This window comes from Rhinolophus ferrumequinum, chromosome 10 (assembly GCF_004115265.2).
Source record: "Rhinolophus ferrumequinum isolate MPI-CBG mRhiFer1 chromosome 10, mRhiFer1_v1.p, whole genome shotgun sequence".
NCBI lineage: Eukaryota > Metazoa > Chordata > Mammalia > Chiroptera > Rhinolophidae > Rhinolophus > Rhinolophus ferrumequinum.
The window spans coordinates 53,191,029-53,214,892 of NC_046293.1; the positions used below are offsets into that span (position 1 = coordinate 53,191,029).

Consider the following 23,864-nt stretch of genomic DNA (forward strand, 5'->3'; position numbering starts at 1 on the left):
TTTATGAAAAGAACGTGCGGCTATCTTCTCTAATCCAAGGCGAGATTCCATTTCGGGACGGAGGATCATAGAGATGTTTGGCGCAGCGACGCCTCCAGGCACAGCCATCGAGATGCGCAGAGGGACAGCTAGAGCGTCGCTCGCGAAGCCGGCTTCCGCTTTCTGAGTCTTCCTTCCCAATATGGCGCAGTCGGTTAACATCACCGAGCTGAATCTACCGCAGCTGGAAATGCTCAAGAACCAGCTGGACCAGGTGGGGACGGGCCCCAGAGATACTCCTTTCCCGCCTCACATCCCTCCTGTCCACGCGTACGCCCTCTCCCCCCCCATTCCTCCCCACTTTGGAAGGCTTCTCTTCCCCTGCGAAACCCCCACCCCTTCTCTGGCGGTGCCCCCCCCCCCTCCAGTCCCTGCACTGACCCTCTTTCCTGAACTCTGTAGGAAGTGGAATTCTTGTCTACGTCCATTGCCCAGCTCAAGGTGGTACAGACCAAGTATGTGGAAGCCAAGGATTGTCTGAACGTGCTGAACAAGCACAACGAGGGTATGGGGTAGGCGCGCGAAGGCAACCTGGGGGATGTGGTGAGCCGGCTTCTCTCGTCCCGCCCCTTACTCCAGTCTTCCTTATGTGAGACGAGAAAACAATTCATTACGTATTATGTACTGCAGCGTGAGCCCTTTGCATGTTACCTATCCAGAATTGAAATGTACGGGACATTCCTCTGCTCTTGCCGCCCGTTTCTGTTCTTTTCATACTATCTGCGCTGTGCCATATAGGAACTCCCTTCAACCTCTTAAGGTTGGAGCTGCCAACCTTCCCCAGATGTTTGTCTTAATTGTTTTCACAGGGAAAGAATTACTCGTCCCCCTGACGAGTTCTGTATCCTTTCTACAGGAACTCCCTGCCCTTTCCTTTCTCCCTCACCCCTGCTCCGCAAAAAAGGCGTGTAGTTTTGATGACTCCAGAGTGCCCCCATGATTCTGAGAACACTTACTATATGCCCAGCTCTCCTATTTATGTATAACCTGGGGCCGACATGCAGCTAATGCCTTGTGAGCACCAAAGAGCATGTAGAATTGAGGTGTGATTATTTCCCTTTGCTGTTTGAGGATATAATCTAACATGGAGATAAAACTGGTGGTTTACGCTTTTACTAATAACTTAGAAGACATAAGCCATAGAAGGGTAGAATATAGGAACAAGGGAGTTGGCTCTGTTTATTAATCCTCAATTCAGCGTAATTGTGGCTCTTAATTCCTAAACTGTTACTAAGAAACCTGGATTGTGGCTACCTGTTGATTGTTTTACTTGAATGATCAGGTTACCACAGTACAGCACCTGCAGTCTGAGAACTGACAAGCTAAAACAGAAACACGGAAATAGCAATGTAGTAGGGATTGGCTAACTAATGAACATTAAATCCATCAGGAATTAACTAGTTCATGGTTGGGGGTGTTGAGGGGAAGTGAGACCGGCTTTTCACTTTTACTACTCTACTTACAGTAGGAAAATACTGTAGTCTCTCTGGAGGGACTAATGGGAAGAATTGTAAACACTGCTTGGAGGGTGGGGGATGGGATCAGGGCAAGAGAGTAGTTCAGTGTATGTCGTTTTCTCCATAAGGAACCAACTTCTCTGTCTCTCCACATTTGGAGTTTATAGATGTTGTTCTAAGGCCTCCAGATTATTCAGTCCCTGTGCCTTGTAGCTTTTTAGCAAAAGAGGTTCTTAGGAGGCCAAGCAGGCTTGCTGATAAGGAATCATGACTCATGCTGGGCTAGTTTTTCCTTAATCCTTGCTTCTCAGATGTATGTCCCTGGGAAGCTACATGATGTGGAACACGTGCTCATCGATGTGGGAACTGGCTACTATGTAGAGAAGGTGAGTGGAAAGAAGCATGTGGATGCCCCTCTAAGCAGGGAAAGGGAGTTTAGGGGAAGATTTAGAATGCAGCATGGGGTGTCCTGTTAACCCCTCATCCACCTCTGACCTTTTAGACAGCTGAGGATGCTAAGGACTTCTTCAAGAGGAAGATAGACTTTCTCACGAAGCAAATGGAGAAAATCCAGCCAGCTCTGCAGGAGAAGCATGCCATGAAACAGGGTAAGCTTGGTATGGGCACCTCTTGACCCTTTCTGCCTCCATGATAGACAACATGAATTGCCTTGAGAACCACGGGGGTGTCCCCTTTGCTGGATTAAAACCATGTCTTTCTCTTTGGTGTCTTGATGTGTTGTTCTCTAGATTCTGTGCATTACATACCCACTATTTGTAGATACTTGGGTTGGGTGCTTGAGAAATTTAGAGGAAGGAATTCATGCCTGTGTTCTTGCAGAGTTCCTATTTCATGGGGATGGAGTGAGGGAGGAGATCCATGTAAATGAACGCACAAGAAATAAATATAGCCCTAAGTACTAGCAATTGCAACCTGGCTGTACATTAGAATCACTCAAGGAGTTTAAAAAGCCTGGGCCCACTCCAAACCAACTAAGTCAACCTGGGTGGTGGTGGTGGGGTTGAGGGCAGGCAGGGTTTCCAGGGTTCAGTTTTTTTCAAAAAAAAAAAAACACAAAAAACTCCCCAGGTGATTCTTTCCACAGTCAGGATTGAGAACCATTGTCCCAAAGGCAAAAATCTTTCCCACGTTATAATTTTCTGGTTATGTCTGATTCATTTAATACTGCATTTTGTTCATTTTTATATCCCAGTAGTTGTCATATTTACTGACACATTGTAGACTCTAAATTTGTGTGTGTGTACCCCACAGTGGATCACTGTTCAAAGTTTTATTAATTGTAGTTGGTCGTCTACCTGTCCTTAAAACTTCACTGTCATTTTTCTTTAACTCTGGGTTCTCCCCTTTAGCACCTGACCAGGGTCTTTTTTTCCCCACAGCTGTCATGGAGATGATGAGCCAGAAGATTCAGCAGCTCACAGCCCTGGGAGTGACTCAGGCTGCCAAAGCCTGAGAGCTTGTTTCAGAAATGGGGCAGAGGGACCTGGGACTTTTTTGGAGGGAAGAGAAGGGCTTTGGATGTTTAATGCTAATAAATGTTCCACCTGGGCAGAAATGTTGGTCTTTTCTTGCATTAAGCCAGGGACTGGTGAAGAGCTGGGAGGGCAGTGGTGGAGGGGGTGTGCCTGTCCCCAGAGCCTGAGGCAGCGCTTATTTTGGAGGCTCCATTCGGACCCCTGGAGGAGCGGGAGAGAAAGCCTGCGCTGCGTACCCTGCCCGGCCTGCGGGGCCGGTTGCTGTGGGAACGGCCGCTAAGCGGAAGTGGGGCTGTGCGGCCGCTTCCCTTTCCGGGTCGGTGCCCCCGCCTGCGCGCGGGGGAAGCTGCATGGACCGCGGAGTTCTGCGCGGTCTCCTCTCGCTGCTACCTCCGCCACTCCACCAGGTGCGGCCTCGCATGCTGAACCCGGAGTCCGTGCCGCCCTCCAAGCGACCCCGCAGCCGCCTCATGGCTGCGCCCCGAATCGGAACGCACAACGGCACCTTCCACTGCGATGAGGCCCTGGCGTGCGCATTGCTGCGTCTCCTGCCGCAGTACCGGGTACAGCCTGCCAAAAACGCTGGGGCTGCCCGCCTTTCCTAACGGGGTCCTGGGGTAGCTCGGGCGGGCGGCCTGAGCACTCCTACCCTCCCCGGCTCCCGTGGGAACCTCACATTAACCCCCGCTGCTCTTGGCAGCCCCCTCACCTGTGTTCCCCTGCAGGATGCGGAGATTGTACGGACCCGGGACCCCAAAAAACTAGCTGCTTGCGACATCGTGGTGGACGTGGGTGGCGAATACGACCCCAAGAGACACCGATATGACCATCACCAGAGGTGGGTTCCCAGATACCTTTTCTTCACGTCAGGTTTTCTCAGTGCTCCAATGCAGCCGTCCGTGTCAGCAAAGGGACTGCCTCATCCTAGACAGCAAACTCTTGTGTCCCCTGAGGCTGCAGCCCTCCATCCTTCTAGCTCTCCGCCTGCTCTGCGCCCATCCACCTGTCCTTGGACCTCCCTGAACCCTTGCATCTGCCCGGGCCGCCCTTGGCTCCCAGTCAGTCCGTAGGCTCCTCACGGCTCACCTCCTTCCTTGGCTCAGACTTTTCTCCCACCAGCACCGTCGTCAGGCCAATTAATACCCCAGCTGGGACTAATCCATTCATGTGCCTTTGCTGCCCCGGTTCAGACTGCTGCGCCCACGTGATTGTGGTGGTTGGTGGTAGTTGGTGTGTGTGGTCTTCGCTTTATTTACACTCTTCCCTCGGGAAATCTGTCTTTTCCAAGGGTACCCCATTATCCACACTGCCATGCCAATTCTTTTCTCCTCATGTCCCTACCTCATCAAAATCCCTCAGCGAGTCACCCTGCCTCTTACTTTTCCAAGGAAATTTAGTTCCTCCTACATGCATGTCCTGTTTCCCACTCTCAAACATCCTCAGCTCCCTCCTTCCAGTTCAGGAAACACTGTTCCCTTGTTTGCCCCCTTTCCAATCTATTACTTTCTCCTCTTGGACTTCACAACGCAAGTCTCCCACCAGTGTTTCTACTTCTCCTTGCTGGCAGCTTAAAACTCCGCTCAGGCATCTCGCATCTTAAAAACAAAGGAACAAATCAAAAAAAAATTCTCCCTCATGTATACCTCATTGTTTACAGTGGTTATCTCTGAGGAATTATGAAGATAAATTATTTTGTTTGAAGTCTTACGTATTTTCCTCCCTCTTTTGTTTAAGTGTACATATTATTTTCATAAATGATGTTGGGAGAGAACCCTCCAGGTATTTACAACCTAATCTCTCACCCTCACTTCTCAGTCAGTCTTCAAAAGAAGAGCTGACCCTAGCTCCACATCCCTTCAATTCATACCATTCATTCCTTGGTTTATTCATTCAGCTGGTTCTCTCCCAATCTCTCCATTAGACATACTCAAGGAAAGGGCACCAGTGACCTCAAAACCAAACTCAGGTTGCTGGCCGAACATTTCTGGACTATAAAACATAAAATGAACACTGGTGAACCAATGTCCCTACCTAAGATCTGTAACATTCCCGTTACCTTTGCGTCCGCACCTTTCCATGTGCTTCTTCCCTATCCTACCCCCCCGCACGCCTCCCCCAGAAGTAAGCAATATTCTGAATTGTGTGTTCATCATACCCTTGTTGTGTATAGTTTAGCACGTCTGTTGCCAGCAACAATTTATTTGGTTTTGCTTCTGTTTGAACCTTATCTGGGGGAGTTTTTGTTATGAGTCTCTCTATATATACCTTATGAATATTTTATAATTCTTTTTGTATTTACTCAGTTTTTAACAATAAAGATCATTACAACAAAAAAATAAGCTCCCTAGGTGATTCTGATGGACTGGCATTTAGAAATTACAGCTATAATTTCTACTTCCCTAACAACTGTCATACCTTTTTCCTATTCTCTATCCCATTACTATGCAAAGTCCTGCCTTTCTCGCATACCTGGACCACTACAGGTATTCTCCTTGCATCTGTTCACCATGCTGGCTGGCACAATACTTTTTCTAACATGCACTTGCCTGCTTAAAAGTCTTTCAGTGGCTCCCATTACCTGCAGATGAAGTCCAAACTCCAAAATATCGCATACAAGGCCTGCCATGATTTGGCCCCTGCTTACCCTTCCACTTTCTTTTGCTACTCAACCCTCAAACCCAAGCTGCCTTTCTTGCAATTCCATGGAGACCTGTCTCTTAGCCATTGTACATGTTATTCCTTCTACCTGGAATACCTTTTCTCCTTCACCCACTAATTCATCTTTCAGGAATGACCTGCAAGTTCTCCTCCTGAACCCTTCCTCACCCCCTTTCTGTTTATAACCTAGCTAGAGCATTCGCTTGGCTGTTTGTGTGTCTGTCTGCCTCTAGTAGATGAACTTGAACAGTATCTTATTCATTTTTTATCCCCAATGTCTAAACACAAAGCCTGGCATGCAGTGAGCATTGAGTTAACCATTGTCAAATGAATGCATGGAGACTCCAAGCCGAGGTCCATGTTGACCCCTAAGGAAAATCCAAAGCCTCCCCAGCTGGGCTTTCTCTTCCCAACTCCTGCAGTATTCCCCAGTCTTCCCACCCCCACTTGTGCCTGCACATGCATGCACACTGTGGGTTAACTAGGGCAGCTCCGCCTCAGCGCCATCTCCCTGTGCTCCTCAGGTCTTTCACAGAGACCATGAGCTCCCTGTGCCCTGGAAAGCCATGGCAGACCAAGCTGAGCAGTGCGGGACTCATCTATCTGCACTTCGGGCACAAGCTGCTGGCCCAGTTGCTGGGCACTAATGAAGAAGACAGCATGGTGGGCACTCTCTATGACAAGGTGGGGACACAAGGACAGAGATGCCTCATACATGCATCTCCACCAGGCCGCTGGGAGTCACATTCACGCCGCACTCAGGACTGGGCCTCAGGTTAGGGTTCCTGGCCCATAGCTAGCCTACCACCATCTTCCTCAGGCTCATCTTACTGATCTCCTGCCTCCATCCTGGGGTGGTGGTGAGAAGTGGAGGAGGTAACATACGGGGATGGGCTTTGAAAACCATAAAGCAGTGCTTCCCAGTGTTTTTCTTGACCTGACACTTTAAAAAATGATTGTTCAACAACTTGCTTATGTTTGGAAGCATGTGCTTCGGAGGGTCTGGATGCCCTGAAGTGGGAAGGGAGCACATGTCAGGCACCACTAGAATTCACCAGATACACGAGTTGGGAAGCTCGGTGGGGAAGGGTCTGACTGAGAAAATATCTTTAGGTCCCACCAGCATCCCCTAAAAGCAACTCACAGCAGGCTCCTGCTGCTGGAGAAGGAACAGGGCTAGTGGCCCTGGCATTCATGTTGGCTCAAACAGTGACTCTGGACACCTTGACCCTACTCCTGTGAAGTGCACAAGTCACACTGAAGATTCAGTCAGCTTCATTGTTTGCAGACAGGCTGTTGAGTTCATGTCTTTATCTCCGCTTACCTGTCTTGTGTCCCTATGACAGCATTACTATGATCCAAACAAGTGAAGAAATGTCAATGGTTCAGTTGGAGCTTTTGGAATTCTAAGGTGGTAGCCTGCCTGGGTCAGTTTGCGCTCTGCTGAGGGGTTTCTAAGCAATTGAACTAAATTACACCCGAGATTTAACTGAGTATCAGGTTGGGGTCCAGACCTAGAGGTGCTGAGCATGGGAGTTTCTTTCTCGGCCGCCCTGAGAGTAGCACTTGGTGTACATACCACAGAGGTGTTGATATGGAGGTCTATTTTGTGTGGCAATTTTGCATTAAACACTGATATTCTGTATCATTTCTGCCTCCAAACTCTTGAGGCATTGTCCTGCCATCTCTCTAGGCTCAGGAGATGCAACAACTACTGGTGCCACATGGCACATTGTGGGTTTCTCTGGGATCACATGCCCATGCTTGACGTCTAACCAGCTCCCTTCCCTCCCACGTGACTAGTGTGCTTGGCTAGACCCTCCTTGACTTCATTAACCGGTCACTGAATAGCCCACTCAGCCCCTCTGGCGATTTGCCCTCCCTCAGCCTAGGGATCCACTCTCACAGCGCCCCTCGTGGAATTTGAGATCTTGTTCAGAAGTCAGCAGCCCCTACCCCATACATGCTGGTCTTGGCTCGGGCTTTGTGTGGAATAGAGTGAACACTGGATTAGAAATCAGACGATCTGAGTTCCAGCCCTGCCACTCACTACCATGTTTCCCCAAAAATAAGACCTAGCCAGACAATCAGCTCTAATGCATCTTTTGGAGCAAAAATTCATGTAAGACCCGGTCTTCTTTGAATATAAGACTGGGTCAATATAATAAACATAATACCGGGTCTAACATAAGATCAGGTATAATATAATATATAATTAATATAATACCAGGTCTTATATTAATTTTTGCTCCAAAAGATGCATTACAGCTGATTGTCCAGCTAGGTCGTATTTTTGGGGAAACATGGTATTAGCTCTCCGACCTTAAGCACTCGCTAATTCCCACTTTCCTCATCCAGTTGATACTGAGATCCTCACAGGGCTATTGTAAAGATTAAATGAAAGAGTGTGTGTGAAACCTGTAAAACTATGCAAATGGTAGGTACCCTCCAGCATTTCTCCTGCTGCTGCCTCAGATGTATGAGAACTTCGTGGAGGAAGTGGATGCAGTGGACAATGGGATCTCCCAGTGGGAGGAGGGAGAACCTCGATATGCACTGACCACTACGCTGAGTGCCCGAGTTGCCCGGCTTAATCCCACCTGGAACCAGCCTGACCAAGATACAGAGGTAAGGAGGGCCTCAGGGGAAGAGACCGTGTGGCATGTAAGAACCTCGGGAGGAAATGGGAGTGGTTACCCCCTCATCCTAGCAAAGTCAAAAGTTTGGGCCAGCACCATTGTTCTGATTCCAATGATTCCAGGCTGGGTTCAAACGTGCAATGGATCTGGTTCGAGAGGAGTTTCTGCAGAGACTAGACTTCTACCAGCATAGCTGGCTACCAGCCCGGACTTTGGTAGAAGAAGCCCTAGCCCAGCGATTCCAGGTACAGGCCTGGGAGGAGGCATTGTGGCCCAGGGATTAGTGACTGCTGGCAGGCTGCTGGTCAACAGGGACTCCTGCTTCCACCCTAAACCTTCCAGCCATGCCCCGCTTTGCTTTCAGGTGGACCCAAGTGGGGAGATAATAGAACTGGCAAAAGGTGGATGCCCCTGGAAGGAGCACCTCTACCAGCTGGAATCTGGACTGTCGCCACCGGCGACCATCATCTTTGTTATCTACACGGACCTGGCTGGACAGTGGCGGGTACAGTGTGTGCCCAAGGAGCTCCATTCATTCCAGAGCAGGTGAGGCCCTGGGGGACTGCCCTGTTACAGCCCTATCAGGTGGCCCTGGCCTCTGCTGTGCTCCCTCTCGCAGTACCTCAAGGCCTGCATTTGCTCCCACCAACACCCTCTTTCTACTCATTTGTAGGCTGCCCCTGCCAGAGCCATGGCGGGGTCTTCGGGATGAGGCCCTGGACCAAGTCACTGGGATTCCTGGCTGCGTCTTTGTCCATGCCAGTGGCTTCATTGGTGGGCACTGCACCCGAGAGGGTGCCTTGAGCCTGGCTCGTGCCACCTTGGCCCAGCGCCCAGCACCTACGTCTCCTACAAATCCCCTTGTCCAATAAAACTTTTTGCATCTCAAACTGACCAAGTCTTTGCCACACTTACTGCCCCACACCATTCTTGGAACTTGCTGAAACTTGGGAGAAGTGAAACATTTATTATGTGTACCAGCGCCTATACTAGACCTTCAGGCCTGTTGGTATTTTCTCAGCTTTGCTTTCCTAATCATTTGAAAACCATCCAGTTACTAAGGATAATAACTTGGCCAAATTCACAAAAAGTGGCTAAGAGGGACAGAACCAAGATCTTAACCCAAAGTCCATGCCTTTTTTTCTTCTTCACTACACCCCAATGCAACTCCCTTGAAAAGTCTTTCGTAATTGACTGGAAGACAAAGAAGGAAATTTATTATTATTAGAAGTGGGAGTGAGGGGAGTGGGGCCGAGCAGACGGTGGCCCTGGCAGAGGGTCCCAGGGAGCAGAGGTTGGGGATGTCTCAGTAAAGAGAGGCAGATCATGAATACAACCTACGCCGCCAACGAGAGGCTCCTGGGTTCGGCCAAGCACTGGGCTAAAACGTGGAAACTGGACATTGACGAAGTATAAAGGGATGTGGGCGATTCGGCCTGTGGACCAGCACTGCAGAGGGGAAGGAAAAGCCAATCAGATGGGGATCAAAGGCTATAATGCAGAGGCACACAGCAGCAGACACACAGCAGCTGAGGACTTGAGCTCCTCCACCCCACTCCCCAAAACCCCAGCAGCCTGGCCTACTCACCACACTGAGCAGAGCCCCTTTGTTGAAGGAAGGATGGAAAGTGATGAGCTGGGCCTGGGCTCCTGGCTCCCCCTGGATAATACCACTAGGGAAAGAAGAAAAGGTAAGCAGGCAACCAGAGGCAGATGTAGTGGGATGTGGATTTGGTGTGTGAAGGCTGGTGAGGAGCCCAGCCCAATGGCTTGCCCAGCACTTACCAAGGAAGTAATTCAAACACGGGGCTGTTTCGAGTGCGGAAAAGGAGGACAACTGGCTTACCATCCTGGACCCGTGGATTTCCTAGAAGAAACGGATTCAGGGGCAGGAAGGACCTCTGGAGGCCGAATCCCAGGGCAGGGCGGAGAAGAACTTCAGCCAGAGCATGGACACAATGAATGGGAATAGATGGCTGTGGCCTGAGCAAAGGCCTTCCTCCCCACCTCTTACCTTTCATGAGCACAGCCAGACGCTCCCCGCTGGGGTCCCAGACCATGGAGTGAGCCTCTCCCCCAAGTCTAAGGGTCAGAACAGTAGGTTGGGAGGGTTCAGCATGGCCCCTCCCACCTTCCTTTCACTGCCTCTCCCTCACCCACTCACCTTTCCTCTCCCTGTGGTGTCTGTATTGTTGTCTCAGACAGGTCTGCCACAATCGTTGCTGATTTTGCACCTCCAACGCGCCCCTTTCCCTCACCTGTGGATCAGGGCAGCAGCTCTTAAGAAATGGTTCTCTCCCTGGTTCCCTGCCTCCTTTCCATCACAGGCATAAACACCTCTCCAATCTCCCAAACTGCTTTACTTCCCTTTATCCTGCAGAGTAGCATGTTCAGAGGGTTCCTGCCTCCCTCTGACTACCCTAGATATTCTGCATCCTGAAGTGTTTTCCCTAACTCACCACAATGTTCTGGGAAGGACAAGGAGTAAATCAGTGGCTCTCCCAATACAGTGAACAGCAGTCGGTTTCCATCTGGGCTCCAGCAGCCAGTCTGGGGTCAGGAAGCAAAAGGCAGGGGAAAGGGGGTCTATAAGGGAATGTAGAAGGAAAAGAAATAGAGGAGGTGGGGAGACAAGCTTGGGGGACCAGGGGACCACCTCCTCCCCAGCTTCTGTGAGTCTTACCTGACATCTCCCTGAGAGCGTAGGCCACCTCTCGCAAGTCCACAGCTGGGCCTCCCAGACTCTGCACCAAAGGCAGATCGCAGCTTAGTACCTCCAGGTTCCAAAATCTGGATTTCCCTCCCTCTGTCAGCCCGTGTCAGGTCAAAGAATGGGAATGGGAACAGAAGGTTCTGTCTGCTGGAAATTCCAGAAGCAAAGTGCCTTTCTCAGGTCGTTCTTGCTCTCCCTCTGTCCTCCTCCCACTCACCGAAATACAGCTGAGGGAGTGGTAGCCAGGACTTTGCTGCCATCCGGGGACCAGAGCAGGTTGGTGACCCCACCTCCCCGAAACCAGGGAAGGGGAACACAGGTCTCTGTTGAGATATCCCATACCTAGGAGAATGGGGGCAAGAGAGTGAGACGGAGGAAACTCAAGCACCCCTATCATGTCATAGGGGTCTCCTTTTTTTAATTAAAGTTTATTGAGGTGACAATTGTTAGTAAAGTTACATAGATTTCAGGTGTACAATTCTGTAATACATTATCTCACATTGTGTGTTCACCACCCAGAGTCGGATCTCTTTCCATCACCATATATTAGGGGACTCTCTTTTTTTAAGAGACAAAGAACCAGAAAGGGAGGAAGTAGGAAAAAGACTGTTAAAATTGGAGGAAATAGGTTTTATGCTTACAATTACAGTGGGCAGAATTTTAAATCTGTGAGTGGCTCCTTCCCTGGGTAAGTTTAAAACTGAATGGACAATTATCCCTCTCCTTTCCACAGGTTATTTTCCACCACCAGACCAAGAATGCTCTTTCCTCAATCTGAGGGGTGGCTGAAATGACCGAAAAAAGGGTGGAGACCAACTCACCAGGATAGCAGCATCCACAGGTGAAGCTGAGAGCAGCCGCCCCCCACTGGGAGCCCAGGCCAAGCTGGTGACAGGTGTGTGCCCAGGGTGGGACAGTACTTGTGCACAGCCAGAAGAGGGTCTACCAAGGGGAAACAGGATATGGAGTCAGAAGAAGAAAGCCCCATGATTCTATTTCCTTGCCTCCCACTAAAACTTCCAAATCCCAGTGGTCCCTTGGAGCTCAAATCCAGGTTAGGGAAAATGAATTAAGGATCATGGAAGTTAAAAAATAAAGAAGGAAGGGCAATGTCACTACCAGTAGGTTCATAGAGGAAAATGGGTGAAAGGGAGTAAGCTTTCACTGGGTCTCAAGGGGACAAAAATTTCTGACCAGTAAAGCTAAAAGGTGTTGAGCTGGGGAGATGTCATGCTCTGCCCTAGGTGACAGCTCTCTCCCCACGGGACCATCCTACCTGGGGCCTGGGATAATCCATGATGTCACCTCAAGGGTCTAATCTCTTCGCTTTCCAGTCATCTGCCACTCCCCAGAACTCAGCCTGTGCTCCAAAACCTGTCTTTCTGCCTTTCCTTGTCAGAATTAGTCTCCCTTTTCTGCTCGTCAAAAAAATGCAGCCTGTGGGTTGGCCTCCATCACTAGGCTGGGAACTACCTGAGGGCACCACTGTGTCTTAGCTTTGCAGCTCCCAAGCCACATATTTGGCCTGACAGGTACAGGCTACTGCCTGAATGAGTGCCACCCTCTCCTTTTTCCACCTAACTAACCACATTTAGCTTCAATGAGGTCTCAGGCGACCAATCTACAACTTTAACTCTGGAGTAAATCATACTCATCTTTTCAGGTCCGTTCATAGAGACCTATCTTTTTTCCAGTGGCTCCACTGAATAGATAACTATAATTGATTTAGTCATGCCTCCACAAATGGACATTTCAGTTGTGTGTAATTTGTTTTTACTACAAACAGTGCTGCAAAACATATTCTCTATATTATGTACTCATGTCGTGATTTGTGTAGATAGAATGTTAAACTGGAATTGGAGGTATAAAAGGCTGCACCTTTAACAAATAAATATGCCAACAAATTATTTTCTGAGAAGTTTGTACCACAATATACTCTCACCAACTGTGTATAAAAGCACCTGTTTTCCTACTCTTGCTAGTACTGGATATTATCAAACATCTTAATTTTAATAATAATATCATTCTGAATGAGCAAAAAAATATTCTATATTTTCTTCTAGTCCTTTTATTTCTACATTTATTCTTTTGTCTGCTTGGTATTTATTTGTATATAAAGTGTGAAGGACTATTGTTTTCTAAATGGATAGCCAATTATCCCAACACCACTAAAAAAAGAAACCTAAACTTCTTCATTGCAGTGAAAAGCCACATTATCGTATTAAATCTCCATATATTCTTAGATCTGTTCCTGAATGTTATTCTGCTACATTGATGTTTGTCTGTTCTTATGCCAATAGCTTTCATAACTTTCTATTACTGTAACTTCATAAAATATTTTAATACCTGGTAGTGCAAATCTCTCAGTATTCTTCCTTTTCAAACTTTTTTTCTTGGTAATTCTTCCACATTCTTTCATTAAAACTCTAAACATAACCTTGTGCATTTCACAAAAACAATACCCAGCAGAATTCTAACTGGAAATACACTTAATTTGACATCTTTGTGATTAAATCTTCCTATCCAGGAATATAGCTTGTCTCCATTTATTCAATTCTTGTTTACTACTCTTCAACAACTTTCTTCAGCTGTCTAATAGATTAAATAAATTTAACAGTTTACTCCCGTAATTTAGTAATTATCTATTATAAATAGAATATTTTTTCCATTTCAATGTCTCAACTGATTACCAGGAAAGAAAAGCTGTTACATTTTCAGTGTCTTGGATCCAGTCACCTTATTACATTTAAATTTCTTATTAGATCAAATTGCTTTTTTTAGGGGCGGCCAGTTAGCTCAGTTGATTAGAGTGTGATACTCTTAACACCAGGGTTGCCGGTTCGATCCCTGCATGGGCCAGTGTGAGCTGCGCCCTCCACACAACTAGATTGAAACAACTACTTGACTTGGAACTGATGGGTCCTGGAAAAACACACTTAAATAAATAAGAGTTTAAAAAAAAAGGGTTTTTTTAAACACCTTTTTTTATTGACTCTCCTGTGTTATCTAGCATACCATCTTCAAATATTAATAATTTTCTTTTTCAAGACTTTACATTTCTTTTTCTTATCTTACTGTACTCAATAGAACCTCCAAAAATAATGTTGATTAATAATGATGACAATAATTCTGTCTTTATCTTAAGATTAGTGGAAATACCTTTAGTATTTTGTATTTCAGTTTAATATGGTAGCCACTAAGTTTGAGTCAATCCTCTTATGTTTAGGTTGTCTCTTTGTATTCCAATTTTAGTTTGTGTTTTCAAATGGAATGTCTGCTTTCTGAGACGGACATTTATTGATATAAGCATTTATCTCCATTAACTTGCTAATGTAATAAATCGTGTGAATAGATTTCCTAATGATGAATAGTCTTTAATTTCTGGAAAATCCTACTTGGTTAAAATTTCTGAATATACTTTTGGACTCTATTTGCTAATACTTTATTTAGGATTTTTTATTAGTTTCAGGTGTACAAAACAATGCAATAGTTAGACATATCACCCCTCACAAAGTGGTAACTACCCTCTCCCAATCTATTGCCCCTCTGACATCGTATATATCTATTATAATTCCATTGACTCTATTTCCTATGCTATACTCCATATCCTGTGACTATATATATATTAAGTTATAGTTGACATACAATATTATTCAGCTTCAGCTTCAGGTGTACAGTGCAGTGGTCAGATATCTACATTGCCCATGAAGTCATCTCCCTAGTAAGAAATGTGCCCATCTGACACCCTGCAAAATCTTTACAACATTATTGATATTCCCCAAATTGTCTTTCATATCCTCATGGCAATATTGTCGTTACCAATTTATGGTGTCTAATCCCTTCCCCTTCTCCCTCATCCCCCCCCACTTCTAGCAACCATCAGTTTTTCCTCTATATCTGAGACTATTTCTGTTTACTTTGCTCATTTATTCAGTTCTATAGATTCCACATATAAGAGAGATCAAATGGTATTTGTCTTTCTCCGACTGACTTATTTCACTTAGCATAATGTATTTAGGATTTTTTAATCTATGCTCAAATATTTACTTTCTTGTACTAACTATTGTCAGGTTTAGGTTTTTTTTTTTTTTTTAAGATTTTATTGGGGAAGGGGAACAGGACTTTATTGGGGAACAGTGTGTACTTCCAGGACTTTTTTCCAAGTCAAGTTGTTGTCCTTTCAATCTTAGCTGTGGAGGGTGCCGTTCAGCCAATTTGTTGTCCTTTCAGTCTTAGTTGTGGAGGGCGCAGCTCAGCTCCAGGTCCAGTTGCCGTTGCTAGTTGCAGGGGGCACAGCCCACCATCCCTTGCGGGAGTCGAAACCGGCAACCTTGTGGTTGAGAGGACGCGCTCCAACCAACTGAGCCATCCGGGAGCTCAGCGGCAGCTCAGCTCAAGGTGCCCTGTTCAATTTTAGTTGCAGGGTGCGGAGCCTGCCATCCCTTGTGGGACTTGAGGAATTGAACTGGCAGCCTTGTGGTTGAGAGCCCACTGGCCCATGTGGGAATCGAACCGGCAGCCTTTGGAGTTAGGAGCATGGAGCTCTAACCGCCTGAGCCACCAGGCTGGCCCAGGTTTAGGTTTTTGGGTTACATTAGTTTTATAAAAATAAATCAGGGGGCGGCCAGATGGCTCAGTTGGTTAGAACGCGAGCTCTGAACAACATTCGATTCCCACATGGGCCAGTGAGCTGTGCCCTCCACAACTAGACTGAAGACAACAAGCTGCCTCTGAGCTGCTGGAAGGATGGCTGGATGGCTCATTTGGTTAGAGCGCGAGCTCTTAACAAGGTTGTCAGTTCAATTCCCACATGGGATGATGGGCTGCGCCCCCTGCAACTAAAGATTGAAAACGGTGACTGAACTTGGAGCCGAGCTGCGCCCTCCACAACCCGACTGAAGGACAACGACTTGACTTGGAGCTGATGGGCCCTGGAGAAACACACTGTTCCCCAATATTCCCCAATAAAATTTTAAAAAAATTAAAATTAAAATAATAAATCAGGATGGATCCTGGACATTAATGAAAAAAATGGTGGAATCTGAACAAAGTCTAGAGTTCAGTTGTACAAATGCCAATTTCTTAGTTTTGACAAATTTAATATGGTAATATAAGATGTTAAAAATGGGGGAACTGATAAAGGCTTATATACTAAAACTACTACTTTTGCAACTTTTCTAAAAATCTAAAATTATACAAAAATAAAATGTATTAAAAGGAAATAAATAAATCAGGAGGCTTTCCAATTTTTTCTATGATCTGAATTAGTTCAAATAACATGAAGATTATCTTTTTGACAATTAGATAGAATTCTCATAAAACCATATCAGCCTGACATCTTTTTTAGTGGTAGAGCTCATCCCTTTTAATTTCTTCTACAGTCCACTTTGGTAACTTATATTTTGCTAGAAAATTAAACACTTCCTTTAGATTTTCAAATTTGTTGGTCTAAACTTGTATATAGTGTTCTCTAATAATTATTCTATTTTCTTCCACATCTGTGGTTCTCTCTCTTTTCCCATTCTGAAAGTAGTGTGCTTTGATTTTCTCTTTTACCTTAATAAGGCTGGCTAAAAGGTTTTCATTTATAATTTAAAGAACCAGTTTCCAGTTTTATATGTAATTAGTTTTCCTAAAGATTCTTTCTCCAGTTTCATTGGTTTCAACTTATAGCCTTATTAATTCCCTTCCTGCCTTCCGTTAAGCCCCTAGTTCTGTTCCTTTCTCTAGATTATTCTCAGCACCTCCACCTTGACCTTAGGTCTGCTTCTCCCATAGGAAGTGCTGTGAAGACAAAGAACTCCTTCCAAACCTCCTTACCACCCCTAGCATGGCCACAGGTAAGACAGAGGCTGCTGGGACTCACCTGGTAGACAAGGAGGTGGGGTCCAGGGTCCAGATGAGAATGCAGCTCTGGCAGGCCACAGCCAAGACAGAGGCGCTGAGGGGCTTCCAGGCCAGAGCTGCCACATTTCGCTGCAGCCGGTGCTTCAGAGAGGGGACTATAGTGCTAGAGAGAAAGGGTAGGGGATGGAGGTAAAGCAAGGACGCTGAGGCTCAGGGGACCTAAGTACAGTTGAAAAGCAAATCCACAGACCAGACAGCTGATCATCCACGGCCCAGGGGTATTGTGGGACAAAAGGGTAGGATAAAGGTTAGATCTGGATAGAGGACACATCCAGTTCTGGAAGGAGCCCTGTGGACCAGGCCCAGGAACTGCAGGACTCCCCTGGGACCAAGGCTGGAGAGGGAAGGGGAGAATAACCTATGGAGACTGAAGAGTCAGAGCCTGCCCAGTAGGCCCCACATACCTGTTGGCATTATATACACGGACTGAGTCATCTAGCAGGGCCACTGCAAACTTGTTGGTATGGGGGTGCCACGCAAAGACCCGCAAGCAGCAGCTGGACCTGGGGCAGGAGTAAGCATGAAGAATCTGAACCTGCACCTACCCATACCCCAGCCTAGTAGCTCAGATTCCCTTCCATATGAGAACATTATTGTTTTCCACTTTTTCTTGCATTTTTTTTTTTTTGGAATGTAGGAGAATGTGGCAGCACTCATGAAAAGAGTGGAAGGAGTATATGCCTTGACTTCCCTCTCCCCTAAAGAAGTTTCAAGGTTCAGGACTTCCTTCCCACAGAAGTCCCAGAGCTTGTACACTCACCAATTTGTGACTTGGGCAAATTCAGCAATCAGATCTTCACTCCTGAGCTGTAACATCAAAGTGGATAGGGGACACACCGCACCAGGGCAAAGGGAGCTTATCCCCTCAATGTTCCCACAAGGGAGCTGGACCACTCCCACTCTACAGTCTTCCCACTCCACCCTGCCCTTAAAGGATAGGAAATGGAGAGGGGGGCCGTAGTGGAGAGGGTGAGGGGAGAAAGCCAAACTTACAGACAGATGGGGGAACAGGGACCCATGGAGGGAGGAGGCCCATCGACAGAGTGCCAGGGCCCAGCTGGACGCCGTCTTCACCCATTCAAACACTGTGGGGTTGAGGAAGTAGCTCTGATTAAACCATTCACAGGGCTTTCACTGGGCACCCCGTTAGGTGAAGGAGGAGCAAGCACGAGTACTCCCCAAATCCTTCCGCCCAACAAGTGTTCTGGACACCCACTCTGGGGTATGCGGGGTAGGTAAAGGGGACAAGTGAAAATGGTACCAACTAGACAACTGGGCCAGGGAAAATAGGGTGAAAGGGAAAGGGGCTGGGCCAACAGGTGATTGGGATGAGTTAGGGAGCTTATGGAGGGGAGATGCCAACTGCAAAAGCAGAAAAGACTAGAGTGGAAAATACTCACCCTCCTCCTCCGAGTTTGCAATTTCATTCAGCACCCCAAACAGGCCCATGTCACGCCTGATGAGAGAAAGCTGTGACTCAAATTACTCTGATCCCTTCAGTCCCCCCTCTATAAGTTTCATTAAGTCAGTTAATAAACATGTATTAAAAATAAGAGCACTCACATTTAATCAGTGGCAACAATGTGCCATGAACTTTGTATATTGTTCTTTCATTTATTATCACACTAAAATGGGCATTCTGCCTCTTTTAACTACGCGGCAACTAAGGCTCAGAGGTCCTTCAGGACTTTGTGAGCAGGCCGAGGAGTAAAGACTTGCCCTAAGACAGTGAATGGAAAGCCAGGGGACGTTTTTAAGCAGGAGAATAAACTTATCACATTGGCATTTTAGAAAGATTAGTCTGGCTGCAGATTTGAGGGGTACAAGAATAGAGAGAAGAACCTAGAGAACATTATGCTAAGTGAAATAAGCCAGTCAGAGAAAGACAAATATATGATCTCACTTACATGTGGAATCTATAGAACTGAATAAATGAGCAAAGTAAACAGAAATAGTCTTAGAGATATAGAGGAAAAACTGATGGTTGCTAGAAGGGAGGGGGATGGAGATGAGGGAGAAGGGGAAGGGATTAGACAGCATAAATTGGTAACGACAATATTGCCATGAGGATATGAAAGACAGTTTGGGGAATATAATTAATCATGTTGTAAAGATTTTGTGGGGTGTCAGATGGACACATGTCTTATTAGGGAGGCCACTTCATGGACAGCGTAGATGCTTGACCACTGCACTGTACACCTGAAGCTGAAGCTGAATAATACTGTATGTCAACTATAATTTAATATATATGGGCCGGCCTGGTGGCTCAGGCTGTTGGAGCTCCGTGCTCCTAACGTCGAAGGCTGTCGGTTCGATTCCCACATGGGCCAGTAGGCTCTCAACCACAAGGTTGCCGATTCAACTCCTTGACTCTCACAAAGACTGGTGGGCTGCGCCCCCTGCAACTAACAATGGCAACTGGACCTGGAGCTGAGCTGCACCCTCTGCAACTAAGATTGAAAGGACAGTAACTTGACTTGGAAAAAAAGTCCTGGAAATACACACTGTTCCCCAATAAAGTCCTGTTCCCCTTCCCTAATAAAATCTTTAAAAATAATAATAGTAACAATAATAATAATATATATATAGAGAGAGAGAGAGAGATATATACGATGTCAGAGGGGCAAGATTGGGGGTAAGGGGTTATCACTTTATGAGGGGTGAAATATTTAACTATTGCATTGTTTTATACACCTGAAACTAATAATAATAAAAAAAACAACTTCCATTTAAAAAAAAAAAGAAGAAGAAGAATGGAGAGAAGAAGTTGGGTTACTTCAGTTATCTCGAAAAAGGCCAAAGTAGCCTGAACCATGGGGCATGGAGAAAAGTAGATAGATTTGAAAGCTTGAAGAAGTAGAATGGACAGGATCTGAGGACCAATTAGACATTAGTAAGGAAAAGAGTACTATCAAGGGAAACACCTAGGTATTAATTACAGCAGATAATATTGCTTCCCGTGTGCCAGGGCTCGGCTAGATGCTTCACGCTCATCATCTAAGTTAGCCGTTATCACAACCCTACAAAATACGTATTGTTATCTGCATTTTTAGAGAGAACAGAAAGCATGAAGAAGTTAGTTATCAAGGTGATCTAGGAAGTAGCAAAGCCAGGATTTAACCTGTCTGCCCTGGAGCCTGCACTCACACCACTTGCTCCTGAATAAATACTGTTTCCCCGAAAATAAGACCGGGTCTTATATTAATTTTTGCTCCAAAAGATGCATTAGGTCTTATGTTCAGGGGATGTCATCCTGAAAAATCATGCTAGGGCTTATTTTCCAGTTAGGTCTTATTTTGGGGGAAACACGGTAGCAGTGCCATTCCTTGAGATGAAAAACACAAAGAAGAAATTGGTTTGGAGAGGGAAATGAAGAGATCAGTTTTGAACAGGCTAAGTGTGAGAAGCTTGTGGAATATCCAACTGGGGGTGTTTGGCAGACAAGTGAACACCCAAGTGTGAAGCATCAATTACAAGTCCAGCCCAGGACACCAACATTTAAGGGACATTAGGAAGAAGAGAAGCAGCAGCAGCCAGAAAGGAAGTGAGAAAGAACCCAGGATTAAATAGCTTTCAGACAATGAATTGATGTTTAACTTCACTCAAAGAGACAAGCAAATTAAAGCATACTGCAATACCAAATACTGAAGTTTCATAATGCATGTGTTGGGAAACAGGCACTCTCATTCTCATACATTGCTGGTAGTACTGAGGGCTATTTGGCAACAGCTCATGAAATTACAACTGAACTTAATTCTTTGATCCCAGCTACTTCATTTGTAGAAATTCATCCTACACGATAATAACAGCTAAGCCTTGAAGGGATTAAGATGGGCCAGGTACTGTTCTCTAACTGCTTTACATATACTAACTCACTTAATCATCACTACAACCTTGTAAGATAGGTTCCATTTTACAGATGGAAAAACTGCAGGACAGTGTAACTTGCCCAAAAAAACTTGCCCAAAAAAACTGCAGGACAAGTAACTTGCCCAAGGTCACACAGCTAAAAAATAGCACAGCCAGGAATTGAATCCAGGCAGTATGGCTCCACTCCTACATGTGCAAAATGAATACGTACAAGATTATTCACTGCAACTTTATACCAAACCTTGCTGAGCTTCACAGGCAAAGGCTCAAAAAGTGCTAATAACATGAGGTGGCGGTAGGGAGCAGGTTCACATAATCAAACCAGAAAGCAAGGCAAGTCATTGGAGATTAAATGGAAATACTGTTGCGCAGCCTTGAGTTCCAGCATAAGAACTGATAATCTGATATACTGAACGACATACAGCTCTGAACTAGAGAGCCTGGCAGCCCGAGGCAGAGGGGTAGTGACCTCATTTGCTCCAGGATCTGCAGACCATGGTCCAGGAGACCCTTTGCCATGTCTCACCAAATATTGATGCATCTCTTCCACACTTGCTCCCGATGATGGAGGAAAGCAGTTCTTGTGCCATGGTCCAGCCTCCCAGGGGTCTTCAGGGGATCCTTCGTCAGATTTAGGACAGGAAGATTGACCCACTATAGCCCAGAAGTGAGAGGTGTGACAGTAAGTCGGCCTCTTCCCCAGATCTCTGCTGAACTCCCTGCCATCTCCAACCCATGGCTAGGCTATGGGTAAGAGGCTCCAGGGAACTGTTTCCCATTTCCACAAATAGAACACTTGGGAGACTGGGAAACAGGTCTTAGCTCCCTTATGTGTAAAACTTCAGTATTTCATAGGGTTGCTGTAATTATTTAATCTTACAACATTGATGGAACACTTGACTCAGAGCCTCCTTACACAGCAAAGCTCAATAAATGTCAGTTTCCTTCCTTTTCCTTCCCAGCAACACCACGGAAAAATGCGCTCTAAGTTGTGCTTTCCCAGTTCTCCTAGACACGATCCCCAACTTTTCAGTACTTCTCCTACACCCTCACATCGCCTAGATTCGTCTTCATTCTCTCCACACCCTCTAGGCCTGCCCCACAGCTCTTCAGCATCCCTCATCCTCCAATCCCAGCCCTTCTATTCTCCTCCAGCCCGAGCCAAGCGGTTACCAGTCCAGAGTGGGGACCGCGACCCCGCCCCCATCACGTTGCCTTGGGTCCCCGGTTCTCCCTGACTCCGCCCCATCCCTGTGGGTCCCCTCCCTTCTCGCCCAGGCCACCTGGCCCCGGAAGTCAGGAGGCGGACTCTCATAGGTATTGCCCGTCACCAGCTCGTTATTGTGCTCGTATAGGGTGACTTGACCCCTAGGCGGCGGCGGAGGGAACAACCCCAGGGAGCACATCTTGCCGGTCCCCAGGACGTCCGGAATCAGCAAACTCGCGAATCCCGCTCCTCTGACTCTTAGTTCCCGGGCTAGTTTCGGATGCGTACGGGTAGCCGCCTGGGACAAGCGCCGATGCAACGCTCAACGGAAGTGAAGGGAGCAATAACGGAGAAGGATGCGTGCGCAGTCCCGGGAGAGAGTTCCGGAGCTTCCTCGCGCACCACCTAGCGGCTGGAGGGGGAGCGGCCTGGACACGTCCGCAGGGCCAACCCCTAGTTAAGAGTCGAAGTGGTTTTTGTTTTGGGGGGGTTTTCTTCCGGTGAGACTGATGTTTTTCTCAGTTCCGAATTCCCCAGCAGTCTCCCACTCTCTGAGCGCTGGGAAAGCCCAAAATAAAGCCATGTTCAGGGAGGTACCTAAACCTTCCCAGGACTGTGGATCGCCCTGAGAAAAATAGAGATTGTGTCACCCGCAGCTGGCTGGAAAGCCTCCGGGAGGAGGAAAGTCCGAGGAGACCTTGGGAGCGAGAGTGCTGCCACGGCCGGAACCTAGGGCCCACAGGGTTAGGCATCCTGGAAGGAAAAGCGGGAAGTTTGAAAACTAACATTTCCTGAGCACTTATTATTAAGAGCACTTGTATAATCTTTACAACAACCCCCCATGTTATATCACCATGAGGAGAGTGAAGCACAGAGAAATTTCACCTCAAAATACCAAAACAGGCATTCTGACATAGGAGTAAAAATGAAGTTGATCTTATTCTAATTCCCAAGGATGGGACCAGAACTGGAGTCCAATGCAGAATGGGTGCTCCTCTGCTTACATCTGTGTGACTGAAAATATTGAATTCTTTGAGCCTCCTCATCTGCAGTGTCCTAATTATTTCACGTGGTTGTTTCCCATTCAAAACAATGGAAAAGAAGCCGTTGAATAAATTGTAAGTGCTAAACAGATATCAAAAATGATTAGCCATAACTGCCACAAACTAAGTGACCTTGGGCATTGGTTCATTCATTTACCATGCCCTCTGGACAGAGAAATATGTAAGGCATAGTACCCACTCCCAAGAGCTGCTAGTCTCACGGGCATCTCTAGGGGGCATTGTAGTTTAGCATTCTTGGATTTTGTATCTGCCCCTCCCTCCTATATGAAAAGTTCTCCCCAAGTGAGTTATTCCCTGGTCAGAAGCTCCAGAATGTTAATGGCAATAGGACTCACCTGAATATCTTGCTGAAACAGATTCTGGGTGGAGCTCTGAAGCTGAATTTCCAAAAAGCCCCCAGGTGATACTGCACAGACCACACTTTAAGTAGCCCCCTGTGGGGACAGAGCCAGGAGTGCAGTTTCCAGGCTCTCGTCCTCACGTGGAAAGGTGCTCACTCAGGTAGTAAATGGCCATCAACTGTGATTGGATGGCCATCAGCTGTGGCCAGTTGGCCGTCAGCTGTAACGAGTGAGCCATTGGCCACTAATATAACTGCTGTGGCTACACTAGCAGCAAATGGGGGCTACCAAGAAGATGGTGGCTGAGCTAGCAAGCACGGATTGCAGTTAGCAGGGCGGATTGCAGCTAGCAAGTGGGGTTGGTTGGCAGAGACGCGGATGGCAGGTTGCAGGTCGTGTGGTTCCTGCTTCCTGTGTCTCCAACCCAGCCGCCAGGGAGACTATAGTAGTATGACACCCTTTTAATTTGCTGT

General features: G+C 46.7%; 3 protein-coding genes across 4 annotated transcripts; 2 read left to right on the forward strand and 1 right to left on the reverse strand.

Moving 5' to 3' along the window:
- Window positions 1-98: 98 nt before the first annotated feature.
- On the forward strand, window positions 99-3,072 carry PFDN5 (prefoldin subunit 5). The gene is made up of 6 exons (XM_033116865.1): window positions 99-253; window positions 442-544; window positions 849-880; window positions 1,808-1,882; window positions 1,999-2,104; window positions 2,897-3,072. Exons 1-6 carry the CDS (start codon window positions 182-184, stop codon window positions 2,968-2,970), a joined length of 462 nt encoding a protein of 153 aa, XP_032972756.1. The 5' UTR covers window positions 99-181; the 3' UTR covers window positions 2,971-3,072.
- Window positions 3,073-3,280: 208 nt separating this feature from the next.
- Window positions 3,281-11,857, forward strand: MYG1 (MYG1 exonuclease). Of its 2 annotated transcripts, none has more exons than XM_033116864.1 (7): window positions 3,281-3,555; window positions 3,718-3,830; window positions 6,175-6,334; window positions 8,126-8,278; window positions 8,412-8,534; window positions 8,654-8,835; window positions 11,736-11,857. In XM_033116864.1, the coding sequence occupies exons 1-7, from the start codon at window positions 3,343-3,345 to the stop codon at window positions 11,794-11,796; spliced, it is 1,005 nt and encodes a 334-aa protein (XP_032972755.1). In that variant the 5' UTR covers window positions 3,281-3,342; the 3' UTR covers window positions 11,797-11,857. The 2 variants fall into 2 exon arrangements, with proteins under 2 accessions (XP_032972755.1, XP_032972754.1); XM_033116863.1 differs by lacking the exon at window positions 11,736-11,857 and adding an exon at window positions 8,963-9,183.
- AAAS (aladin WD repeat nucleoporin) lies at window positions 9,480-22,815 on the reverse strand. The gene is made up of 16 exons (XM_033116862.1): window positions 22,063-22,815; window positions 21,306-21,433; window positions 18,310-18,365; window positions 17,903-17,994; window positions 17,670-17,716; window positions 17,314-17,412; window positions 16,869-17,012; window positions 11,824-11,944; window positions 11,220-11,344; window positions 10,973-11,033; window positions 10,749-10,839; window positions 10,454-10,547; window positions 10,304-10,371; window positions 10,075-10,156; window positions 9,878-9,962; window positions 9,480-9,738 (listed from the first exon to the last, which is right to left on the reverse strand). Exons 1-16 carry the CDS (start codon window positions 22,183-22,185, stop codon window positions 9,514-9,516), a joined length of 1,641 nt encoding a protein of 546 aa, XP_032972753.1. The 5' UTR covers window positions 22,186-22,815; the 3' UTR covers window positions 9,480-9,513.
- Between the last annotated feature and the right edge of the window lie 1,049 nt (window positions 22,816-23,864).

What these genes read in the sequence shown, in the direction of transcription:
- PFDN5 (XM_033116865.1), top strand. Translation starts at nt 182, where the DNA reads ATGGCGCAGTCGGTTAACATCACCGAGCTGAATCTACCGCAGCTGGAA. An exon ending in TCAAGAACCAGCTGGACCAG is followed by an intron (nt 254 to 441) that starts GTGGGGACGGGC and finishes TGAACTCTGTAG; the next exon opens with GAAGTGGAATTCTTGTCTAC. An exon ending in TCGTCCCCCTGACGAGTTCT is followed by an intron (nt 881 to 1,807) that starts GTATCCTTTCTA and finishes CTTGCTTCTCAG; the next exon opens with ATGTATGTCCCTGGGAAGCT.
- MYG1 (XM_033116863.1), top strand. Translation starts at nt 3,343, where the DNA reads ATGGACCGCGGAGTTCTGCGCGGTCTCCTCTCGCTGCTACCTCCGCCA. An exon ending in GTCTCCTGCCGCAGTACCGG is followed by an intron (nt 3,556 to 3,717) that starts GTACAGCCTGCC and finishes GTTCCCCTGCAG; the next exon opens with GATGCGGAGATTGTACGGAC. An exon ending in CGATATGACCATCACCAGAG is followed by an intron (nt 3,831 to 6,174) that starts GTGGGTTCCCAG and finishes TGTGCTCCTCAG; the next exon opens with GTCTTTCACAGAGACCATGA.
- AAAS (XM_033116862.1), bottom strand. Translation starts at nt 22,185, where the DNA reads ATGTGCTCCCTGGGGTTGTTCCCTCCGCCGCCGCCTAGGGGTCAAGTC. An exon ending in TGCAAACTCGGAGGAGGAGG is followed by an intron (nt 17,995 to 18,309) that starts GTGAGTATTTTC and finishes TCAACCCCACAG; the next exon opens with TGTTTGAATGGGTGAAGACG. An exon ending in CGTGTATATAATGCCAACAG is followed by an intron (nt 17,013 to 17,313) that starts GTATGTGGGGCC and finishes CTTTCTCTCTAG; the next exon opens with CACTATAGTCCCCTCTCTGA.